This window comes from Podarcis gaigeae, assembly GCF_964106915.1.
Source record: "Podarcis gaigeae genome assembly, chromosome: 11".
NCBI lineage: Eukaryota > Metazoa > Chordata > Lepidosauria > Squamata > Lacertidae > Podarcis > Podarcis gaigeae.
In genome coordinates, this window is record NC_139687.1 from 44,275,224 (window position 1) to 44,287,504 (window position 12,281).

Below are 12,281 nucleotides of genomic sequence, written 5' to 3' on the forward strand. Positions count from 1 at the left end.
AACCAGAACTCAGTTCTGGCACTTCTCAGGTGAGCACCATTACCATTATAAGAGAATAAAGGAGGTGTTTGAGGTGCATTCTGGGAACTCTTTTTCTAGAAAAGGGGGAACTTGAAGCCCAGTGATGTAGCATCACAGCCTTTGGAGCATTACGTAATACACAGAAAAGGAAAGGAAGAAACTGGCTGAGGTTTTCAGCAGTAGGCATGCATTCTCCATAATATCTTCTGACTTTCAAACCATTTCCCTCAAAACCCTCGAGTTTCCTGCAAGGTTATCAGAGCTTCCTCAATGAGATCACCACAGTGGGGGGAAAGACAGATTGCCAGCCTATACTAATCTTCCAGTGCAACATGTAGCCATGGAAAGGGTGGGTGGGTTTGCCCTCACTGCAGCCCTGTGTGAATGGAAAGCTGCCACAGATGTGTGTCCCAGAATTCTCTGCAAGGCACCAGGGTTCTTCAGGAGGTAAACAAATGCAAAAGGGTTGCGGGTTTGCTGAGTGTAGGAAGTTGCAAAGTTAAATCTTAAGAAGGATCAGGAATCCTAACCTGATTGAGAGTCCATCACTCTACTTCATTAGCAATCCATTCTGACTGATAATCGCCCACACAGATTTAATAATTGAATTTCTGTAGTATTAACAGCCACCCATTGATTATTGCTAAGTCTCTGTCTGCTAAAATTAAACAGCCCTTCAGAAGCCAATACTCTCTTCTTGAGAATATAATTATGCACTACAATCGAGTCTCGTAATTGCTTGGTGGTGAAAAATCATCATGGGCGCCATGTGCAGGACTCCCTACAAAGGCATCGCATAGGAAAAAGGAACAACAAAAGTGACTTACCGGGGCCATTTAGATATTGCGTGAGTGAACAGTGCAACCGCACAATTATAGGCTCTGTGCGGATCACGTCCCATGCCACTGCAATCTCTTCCTGAATCAAGAGCACAACAGAATCCATTAGCCATTATCATCAGGTTCAAATTCCGCCATTCTCGCTTCCAGGGCTGGCAAAGGAAATGAATGAGCTAGCCTAAGTTGCTGTCTAGATTGATTTGCCAAGGCATGAGTTCTATCAGCTTCTACTTGATATCAGTAACTGGAAAGAGGTTAGTAATAAAGCATGAACTAGATTTTGACAGAAATGGGATTCACAAATGAAAAGAATATGGAACTTTCCCCTTCCCGTGGTACCTATACAAATCTCTGCCATGGGCGTCATTTTATCCCATAGGTTTGCAGAAATGAAGCTGTACAAAAGTTAGTCTTCTTGTTTTATTCCCCCAGAATGGGGAGCAAGGGATGGGCTATGCAGGCATCTATGCACTATGGATTCCATCTTCAGTCACATGCAACCTGATTCTATACAGATTTACCTGAAGTCAGTCCCACTTACCCCCACAGTGGCTTACTCCTTGCGAGTATAGGATGGTTGCCTTTGTCCAAATAAATTCATCCCATTACTTCTGGATATATATATATATATACTTCAAATATATTTCAGTTTCAGAGTCAGAACTAGGATGGATTCATTAAACTATAGTCTATGGTTAACAACTTTTACTTAGTGAGGTGTGAGTTATAACAAAGTGGGCTGTTTTGTTCCCATAAATTGCCCTGAATTTCCTCCATGAAATATCTACATTTAAAATAAAAGTTCTTCTTCAAGCGTGAGAACTATTGAAGGAACATACATTCCTACATGGTACAGCTGTTAAATATGATAATGGACAAAGGTCTTACAAACCATTTGAATCATGAGAGATTGCCATCTACAAGCCACATCAAAAATGTTAATTCTGAACATAGTAAAAGTTACATAAAAAGATGATTAGAATCCAATTCCTGATTTATTGGTCACAGTTATGATCTCTATACCGATAAGTTTTGGAATGAACTAAACATCCCAGATATTAAAAGCCGACTGAGCAAACCTTTGGGGTTTTGCAGTCATGGAAAAGGTTGAAAATGGTTTTAAATGAAGAAATGATAAAAAAAATTCAACTATATTTAAAACAAAATAGTGCTTTCTTTCATAGAGATTTTGGACTGAACTTTGCATTTCTTGGCTTGGATAACAAATCTTGGCAACTCATCACCTTCCTATAAGAGCCAAGCATTGCCACACGTACGCCACCAAATTCTTCTTCAGTTCAGATACTAATCCAAGATGGAGATGAACACAACTCCTCCCTGTCATTGAGAATCCCTTCCCTCTGGGTGTGGAAGGAAAACAGACACTAGCACTGTTTGGTAAGAATTCACACAGTGCTACAAAAGATAGGTCCTGTCACAGTTCTCGTGCTCCTTTGTGTACAAGGTCTTGTGCAAAATAGAAAACACACATTTTCTCATGCAACACTAGTGTTAAGGCATGTTGAATTTTTCAACTTTGAAATTCCCAAAATGAGGGGTGCTGAAAAGTTGTAACATGATTTGGGAATTCAAAATATATTTTGGTTAGATTAATATAATTTAGTTTTGCTTGGTAAGGAAAATGTGTGTAAAATTGCATAGAAATCACTAAAAATGATCGCCAAGTACTTGCAGTTATATATTATTATTATTATTATTATTATTATTATTATTATTATTATTATTTACCTGACATGTTCAGAATGTAAAATTAAAATTCTTTGGTTTTCCAAAAGCAGTTTATGTGCTTAATCAAATGCAAACCTACCAAGCTCAATGTTGTCCAATCACAAAAATAATAGCAGATTTGAATTCCTCACACCCCAAAACATATTTTTAAGAACACTCACTGAAGGAATTTTCAAAAATTAAGGTTTACCTCCTAAATTGGCATACTCTACCCTTGTGTGCAGGAGGCCACTTCTGTCGATGACATATGCCATTCAAAAAGGCACTTTTGGACCAAAACCATCCACCCATGGAGTAAATGGCTGGAGGATATGCAATAGGGCCCATGGGATGTCTTTCCTGTCTTTCCTAAACTTTACACACTTTCTTGCAAGCACGGAAAACCAAAACCTAACATGAAGAACTATTGCAGAGGACTGTGACACCAGGTCCCTTGTCTCCTGCTGTAAACTTTGGATATTAATGGAGAAAGCTGTATCATTTTAAGTCACCATGACATAAATGTATACAACTACACCAAATATTTAAGAGTTGCATGGAACCTATCACAACAATGTTTCCATTGAAAACAGACTCATGCAACGGAAGCTTCTGGTGGTAAAAAAAAGCGATGTGCCAGTGTGTGGCTGACTACACATCTTGATGAAAAACAAAGGCAGTTATGTATTAATGGTTGCTATATTACCATATGGTTTAATTACTTACATCAAGAAAGCTAACATCAATATGCAGATCAATGTCTACATCATCAATGGCTCCATATTCCCTGAAAGGAAAGAACAACGTGTTACAGCTAACTTTGATACTCGTGACCATCCAAAAGAGATATCCTATCAGCAGACTGAAGAATATAAAACTAGAAGACAGTCAACCGTGTATATAACCTGGTTTCCTCCAGCATAAAAATGGAATTTCTTGCAGTATTGAATAGGTTCTGTTGCACCCGCGCCAAAATGGTTCCAATGTCACCTCTGGGTGGCTTTTGCTGAGACCATACCTCAGTAGCAGAGCTGATAATTTGCACACAGCGGATATTATGTACAGTCTCCAGTATCTCTGGATAAAAAGCTCAGGTAGCAAGTGAAGAGATACATATCTTGCCTCAGACCCCAGAGAGATACTAACAGCCACAGCAGACATTACAGTAGTGAGCTGGATGGACATATGTATAGTCTGATCTGGTAGACAACAGCTTCTTGCGTCTTCAGCATAAAGAAGTTAGAGGAGATTGTGGCAGGATAACCTCCAACAGGAAGCCTTTGGGAAATGAGTGGCATTTTAGCTCACGTTTGGAGATGTGGTTTTAATGGTGAAAACGTAGTTTCGTGCTAAGCCACAAAAATGAAATGGAAGAAAAGAATGTGCAGTCCAAAACAGCCAAAATAATTTCCATTCTAAGACACAGCTAGTGCAATGCAGCAGCCCCAAAGATGGAGTTATGAAGCAGCATTGCCACATGTTATTGACTTTCGATCCACCAAGTCATTATTTTGAAATCATTAACTTTTGGAAAAAGCCACACAAAATGGACACCTCTGTGAAAGGATGGTTCAGGATGATAACACAATGTGTCATTCTGTTCTTTGTACACCTCAACTTGTTTTGTCTGTTCATGGAAACAAAACCATTGTTCTACACGATAAGGGAAAGTCTGGTCAGGCACAGTGCAACCACTTCATAATACAGTGGTGTCTCGGGTTAAGTACTTAATTTGTTCCGGACGTCCGTACTTAACCTGAAACTGTTCTTAACCTGAAGCACTACTTCTGTGGAAGCCGCCCAGAGTGGCTGAGGAAACCCAGACAGATGGGCGGGGTACAAATAATAAATTATTATTATTATTATTATTATTATTATTATTATTATTATTATTATTATTAATTTTAGCTAATGGGGCCTCCCGCTGCACCACCCAGAGCACGATTTCTGTTCTCATCCTGAAGCAAAGTTCTTAACCTGAAGAACTATTTCTGGGTTAGTGGAGTCTGTAACCTGAAGCGTATGTAACCTGAAGCGTATGTAACCTGAAGCGTATGTAACCCGAGGTACCACTGTACTAGAATACATCAGATGGCTGTTGTAAGGATGACTAAAATAGTATATGTAAAGCAATTCAATCATGCAAAAAAAGATTAAGAAAAGGGGGTGGGGAGAACTGCACACACACCAAGGTACATTTCAGGAAGAATCCACTGATTTCAGTGGGGAAGATTTGATTGATTGATTGATTGATTGATTGATTGATTCATTGATTGATTGACTGATTGATTTATATACTATCCTTCATCAAAAGATCTCAGGGTAGTTCAGTAGATTAAAATACAAGATAAAAGCACAAATAAATAGTCAAATGGATACAGAATATTAAGGCATGGTTGAAGAGGAACAATTTTTGCCCAGCACTTAAAACTATACAATGAAGGCACCAGAAAAACCTCCCTAGGGAGAGCATTTCACAAATGGGGAGCCACTGTAGAAAAGGCCCATTCTTGTGTTGCCATCCTCTAGACCTCATATGGAGGAGGTACACAAAGATGGGCCAAAGTTGATTAATGCAGTGTCTGGGTTGGTTTATATGGGGAATGGCAGTCCTTGAGATATTTCAGTCCTGAGCCAGTTAACAATGTACTGAACTCTCCCACTGAAATAAAGTGGTTTGTTTTAAATTTAGCTGGACTACATCTTAAATATTTATGATAAAACAAACATACAATAAAAGCAGTAACTTGAAATATTAGGGCAAAATCAATTGACTGTTCTCTTGTTGAGTAAGCTATACAGAGAAGATGTTATTCCAAAAGTGACTGTAAAATGAGCGTGAATTTAATTCAATAACGCACATCCAGTGTGACTGGCGAATATTTGATGATTTTGCTGTTTTATTTTGTTCTGATTGACTGATTGCATCGACTGTGCTTTCCTTGTCCTTTTCTCCTGTATTAATATGTTATTCATCACTTTGGGTGCATCTGGTCAAATAATAATAATAATAGTAATAATAATAATTTATTATTTATACCCCACCCATCTGGCCGGGCCTCCCCAGCCACTCTGGGCGGCTTCCCAAAAATATTAAAATACTGTAAAACATCAAAACATTAAAAGCTTCCCTAAACAGGGCTGCCTTCAGATGTCTTCTAAAAGTCTGGTAGTTGTTGTGGCATATAAATAAACCAACACACACACAACAGAAATTCAAAAAGAAAATTTGAATAGTATTTTAGAACAAGAGCAACCCATCTATATTAAATATTTTGTTCAATATGCCTATGGAGGGAAGAAAACCTGAACTTTAAAGTCCTCCTCTTAAAGCTATCAAGGTCATTGACTGCCTGGCCTTCCTGCTACAAGCAGTAAGCGCAGAATTTGCCAATACATAATATATGCACGAACTACTAGCACTTCAACAAGATTGCATGTGCCAGTTATGCTTCCATGGTACACTTTACACATTGAGTGTTGAGAGATAGGGCCTTAAGACAAAACCACAGAGTTAAAAATTGGTTTAGCAACACCTACAACCTATCAAGAGATTAAGAATACATTTTTATGGGTCTTCCGTGTTTGCTTAGGTTCTCAATAAATATACCGGTACAAGGCACAGTTTGTTTATTCAGGTTCTCATTAAGTACATGGCTGGGGCATGTTCAATTTCTTTTGTTTGTTTACAATGGGGTGGGATTCACCCAATGCACCCAATCAACAGAAGCCCTGTACAAGGACTTCCACTTGCACAATGGGGATTATCCTCCTCTTCTCTCATGTATACCCCCCAAAACTGGCTCTGGGGGGGTATACACTCAGAACAGCACACAATTGGGAAGAGAGTGAGGATCTGGCAAGCTGCATTGCATGCCCAGATGGAACAGTTGTAACAGTCTGACGCTGATCTCTACCCAGTATTTTTAAGCCACCTCCATCACAGCATGATCCCAGGGTGGGAGTACAAAGATCATGTAAAATCACAACAGAATCAACAGTAGCAATAAGAAGTTAAAATCCCAGATAAGGTAATTAAGCCCCAATAACAGCCTGTTGGATGGTGAGAGATACTGGCTATCTCTAAAAACCTATCAAGTGTTAGTATATCAAGGTACCAGTCATATACATCAGTGTTCCCCAACCTTGGGCCTCCAGCTGTTTTTGGACTACAACTCCCATCATCCCTCGCTAGCAAGACCAGTGGCCAAGGATGATGGAAATTGTAGTCCAAAAACAGCTGGAGGCCCAAGGTTGGGGAACACTGGGCTAGATCAGTGTTTCCCAACCTTGGGTCTCCAGCTGTTTTTGGACTACAACTCCCATCATCCCTTGCTAGCAAGACCAATGGTCAGGGATGATGGGAATTGTAGTCCAACAGCAGCTGGAGACCCAAGGTTGGGAAACACTGATATACATTATGGAGCATTCAGTGCAGTAATGATATCATGGCATCTGTCCAGTCAAGTATGGGGAGGCTACACTGAACATTTGCTATTTGGATTTTCTATTCTAGGCACAAGATGTCTTAGGCCAACTGTGTGGATAATGTCATTATATGGTTTAGCCACTAGGTGGCACAGGATTGAGTTGCATGTTGACGGAACTCAGAAGATTCCTGTTACTGTTGGTACTGTTGAAGAGAGGCAATAAAGTTCTTGTATAGCTTCCTGATTGATGTACCTTACATGACCCTGTATGACAAGTCATGTAACGGTCAAACATCTAAAGAAAATGTGGCAGGTTGGAAAATGTGTGAAGTTGCTGGTTGGTTGCGGGGCAGGGAAGATCACAAGGTGATTCTGGTGGAAACTGCAGATATTCCCTAGGTGCCAGATGGACTTGCAGGCCAAAGAATAACCAACAATGCAAAGAATGAAAATTCAGAGGAGCATGTTTTGACCACCAAGGAACTTGTAAGCACTTTCAACAGTGGCACAGAAGAAATGTAAAATGTTTTGGGGTTGTTTGGTTTTCTTCTTTCCTTTTGCAAGCCAGAAGCAGCCAGTTATTAAATGAATTGGGCCTCAGAAGATCACACAAATTATAATGAAGCAGGTACTGAAGAAATTGAGCACGCTGACGTTTTTATAAGAATTTAACATTTACTTTCATAGCCTGTGGAGCCTGAGGGAGCTTATTATGAAGGTATGCATAACTTCCCCAACTATAGCTGTTATCAGCCTTGCAATTAAATGATTATCTTCTTCATTCCATGTCTGGCCTTTAATTTCCAATACGCTCTGTACTTAATGAATTTCCACTTAATTCAAAACGGCACGTAATGAAAGTAAGATTTTCCTTTAGTCGTATTGTCTAAGGAACTGCAACATACATTCACAAATTCAATTCATATGCCACTCAGCAGAATGAAACAAATGAATTCTAAGGAATATTAATTTGGCTTCACTAAATGGAGAGAGCAACATATGCACAGCTCATGTTCAAATTCTGACAACATTTTATATTTCATTCTATGCTAAAATAGAGACAGGCTGAAACGGTGATGAGGAATGGTCACTTGTAAAGTACTCTAGGAACTGAATCCATGAAGATGAAATGGCAAATTAAGCACAATGACAGAAGCAGACTATTCTTTTAGGTGTTCTTCGAGTTAACTAGACATTTGACTAATCGCTTTCACTAAAATTATGTTGGATATACAGGTACCATAGAGTTTATGAATTAGCAGCCTGACCAAGTTCAGACATAATGCTCAGCCAAACTATGGTTTAGCATGAATAACCAAATGTGTGGGTGCTATAGACTAAGTCAGAGTTTGCCATCCAAACCCAGGCTTGTGGTTTATCTTGCTCCAAACAAACCTTGAGCTGTAGCCCAGGTTTGTACTATGGCTTACTACTTGTGGTTTGTCTGGGGTAGATAAGCTACAAAAGTATGTTCGGACATTAATGCTTAAGCCAAACTGTGGCTTAGTTTACAGAGGAATTGTAGCGACAGGACCAGAGGAGGAACAAAGCAGACACCATCTTCTCTGTTTTGTTTGTTTGTGCTAATCCACGGATTGGCTGAGTGTTATGGGTGAAATTGGCTAACTATGATGCAGCACAATCCGACGAATGTTTGCTTGGAAGTGAAGTCCCAGTATATTCAAAGAAGTTTAGCAGGTGTGCTTAGGATGCAGCCCTGAACTGCCAAAACTGCTTATTTAATCACCCAAAGGCTTCACTGTATGTTCAGAAGTCTTCAAATGTCCAAAGACATTTAGCAGTGAAGCCAAGAACAGTATCTTAAATTTCAGTAAATCCAATACAACCAAAGGGGGAGAAATCCAGATACCTGGAAAAAACAAAAAACTATTCAATTTATTTTTTCTTTGTATATGCAGGAAATGAGAGGGCATGCACCTGCTTGTTCTGAAATCAAGATTCCCTGTAGAAGCCTTTATTTGCTCAGTTCTAGATACCAGATATACAGCTTGCCCTCAGTGCTAAGCTATATTAATTTGCCATCTTCTTCTTAGCTACAAAGCCATCCTTAATTCACCTTCACAAAGAGATATATAGATACCTGAGAGAAACTGCATTTGGCCCATAGATCTCTCTCACTGCTGCCAAGTCTGCTTCCAACTGTGGGTGCTTGTGAAGTTCTCCATCATAACTAACCTGCAGAGAAAAGGGAAAAATATGTTTTGCTGGGAGTTTTTCTTTCTTAGTAACTCCCCCCACAACCCGTCTTCAACGACTGGCCCAAAGTTGAGGTCACCTTGTGGCAGAAACACAGGGAAGTGCAAAAACGTATAAGAGCATTAAAAAAGAATTCTCAGTGGATGAGACCAAATGTCTGCTTTTTCTGCAAAGCTAGGCAAGTGTGTTTAGGATGCCCACAACAAGAGCATGGCAGAAGGGTTGATTGCATACACTGTTCAGGTATTCACTAAATGTACAGCAGCTTGTAAATTCTGAAATAAATTCATCAGGCGTTGCCTGTTGATTTCCCCAAGCAACTGGCATTTATAGCTATCCTGCAGTTAAATTATACAGAGAACAATAATGTTGGGTGGCCTTATACAAATACAGAGGAATAGCGGGAGGAACCAGCTGGGGAACCACCAAGGGAAGAAGGCTCAGAGTCTGGGGACTGGTGGTGGGACAGTGATGGGTGGTCACAGGGAGAAGGAGAAGACTGGGAATAGGAGAAGTCAGAAACTGAAGGGGTAAAAGGGCTCAGTGAGTTGGGAAAGTCTTTGACAGAGAAGTCAAGAATCAGAGGAAGAAGCTGAAGCAGATGAGTGGAAGGAGGGAGGTCAAGAGGCAGAGATGAGTCAGGCTGATTGAGAGTCATGGGTGTCTCCCCCTCCTGCTGCAACAAGCTTTCCTCTCCCCTTGTCTCCCAGAACCAGAAGAGGCATGAAAAGAGTTGAGGAAAGATTGACTGCACACAAGCGCAGTCTCCGATTGCTTGCAAGAAGCCCTAGGGAGGAGACATCTGTGAGGCAGTGGGGCTTTTAGTCTCAGCAACTATTTAATGGAGCAAGACCTACAGGGCAAGAGCTGCTGTGCTCATTAGGCCTGAAACTCAGCCAAGTCTGTGAAGATCATGTTTTGCTAATGAGGAATTAACTCCAGCCTGAATTGTGTGACTTACTGACCGGCTTCCTCTGTGGCAGTAGGCAATTGCCTTATACCAAATGGACCGCTGGCCTGTCTTCCTCAGTACTGTCGCTACCGACTAACAACAGCTCTTTGGGGCTTCAGGCAGGATCTTTTCTTAGCCTGACTTGGTGACACCAAAGAATGAACCTTTTGCATGCAAAGCATACTCAGACCTTCTGTCAATGATCACCCAATGACAGAAAACTCTGATTAAAGGGATCTCTTTGCTGTGTGATCTCCAAAGTCAAACACACAAAGAGAAAAAGAGGTTGTGCAGAGGGAATTTCATTTATTGGATTATTTTGCATTCCCTCTGTACCACAATCCCACACAGTACCAGCAAAAATTCAGTCCCCCTCAGCAGTATTTTCACCTCATCTGGAGCCCTTAAAAATTAATTATCCTTCATTAAATGGTCTATTTTTTCTTGGAAATGTAAATGAAAGGGTTTTGCAAAAAGTCTTTTGGGTAAAAATGAAAAGGAAGGAAAGTGATGCAAACATTATTTGGCCTGTTTAAATTGAAATAGGGCTCATATAAAATGTTAAGGTACATTACTGTGGAGCTAAAATGGCAAGGAAGAGGCTGTATTCCTTCAAACTATCCTGCTTCAGGAGAGATTTTCTTTGTCAGAATTAAATCTTTGTGAATTCTAATATGAACTGACCTGATATGCACCTCCTGGAAGAATGTGCGGATTGCAACAGAACTATCTATTGAATCTTGCACTTCTCCAATGTTGTGACACAACTAAAAAAAAGTATCAAAATGTGCTTTAAAATGCCTGTTTTGAACGAAACATTATTTTAGAGAAAATCCTGGGGGGGGGGGGTGTCACAAATTAATGCAAAAATGGGATGGAACTGACACCTGAGTATGAAAGTGATGTATGAAAGTGACATTGACCAAAAATAATTCCACCTATTCCTAACCTAGGTGCACTGAACTTTGTACTGGGCAGGTATATGTACATTTATTTGATTTTTTTGGGTGCACTTAGGGCTTACCCTAATAAAACTTCATATATGTCATGCAGAGTTATTCCCCAGTCTTCCTGGACCAATGACACCATGCTCTATTTCAAAATGCCACAGCAAGAATCTAAAGATTATTTCCCCCCACAATGGAAGTAGATCAGGCATCCCCAAACTCAGCCCTCCCAATGTTTTTGGGACTACAGTTCCCATCATCCCTGACCACTAGTTCTGTTAGCTAGGGATGATGGGAGTCGTAGTCCCAAAACATCTGGAGGGCAGAGTCTGGGGATGCCTGGAGTAGATGTTTGCATTAGGAGAGTAGCATCCTCCATTGCTCCACTCAACACTTTTAGAAGACACAGGACAGTGGCAAATTAAGTGGTTATAACAGCATCACCCGAGAAAGGGAAATCTCAGCATGGGAAGCAGCCACACATCTTGTTGAATTCTTTTTAATAACTACACTGCCATTGAAAGCCTTGAGAAATGGCAGCCACAGAACTGGTGGTGGGATGGTAAGAAGAGAGTGGGAGAGAGACAAAGTGAAGAAATGGGTTCACAATAAACTTACAACAGAATAATAGACAATCTGCCGTCTTCTGAATTGGAATGTAAAAAGCTACGGTTGCTATGAACCTGGTGTGGCAGATAGTAGAAAATATTAGTCATCCAAGTAATGACTTGAAAATTTCCATTATCCCTAACTCATCAAACAGACCCATGGGAATTTTCAATGACTCTAACAGCCCATAAAGCTAAGACTTCAATGAAGTCAATACAAAATAGATTTACATTAATATAGTGTAAATAGGAGGGAACAGGGTGGTCTTGTATCTCGTAGAAAGTCAAACGCTAATGTGCAATTTTGCCTGTGATGATGTCAAGGAGTCTCGGACCTTAATCAGAATAGTGAATATGACATTCAGTTCTCCTGCTAAGGGGCTAATGACTTGATATTCAGAGAAGTCACATTCAGCAGATGCTTAACATGACTAGGCCTGAAGCTTAATGCTAAGATATTATTTGTTTGTTTGTTTAAAAACGTACTTCTGAGGCAGCTAACAAGTCAAAAAGCCAGACTAGTTAAACTCAACCAATGA

General features: G+C 40.1%; 1 protein-coding gene across 9 annotated transcripts in view; it reads right to left on the reverse strand.

The window, feature by feature from the left end:
* PARP8 (poly(ADP-ribose) polymerase family member 8) overlaps positions 1 to 12,281 on the reverse strand; it is a 157,875-nt gene that overhangs the window by 49,774 nt on the left and 95,820 nt on the right. For all 9 annotated transcript variants that reach the window (XM_083703458.1, XM_083703465.1, XM_083703464.1 and 6 more), the window contains 3 exons: positions 9,120 to 9,214; positions 3,315 to 3,375; positions 849 to 939 (listed from right to left, as the gene is read on the reverse strand). In XM_083703458.1, coding sequence (XP_083559584.1) covers positions 849 to 939; positions 3,315 to 3,375; positions 9,120 to 9,214 — 247 coding nt within the window. The remainder of the gene's footprint in view (positions 1 to 848; positions 940 to 3,314; positions 3,376 to 9,119; positions 9,215 to 12,281) is intronic.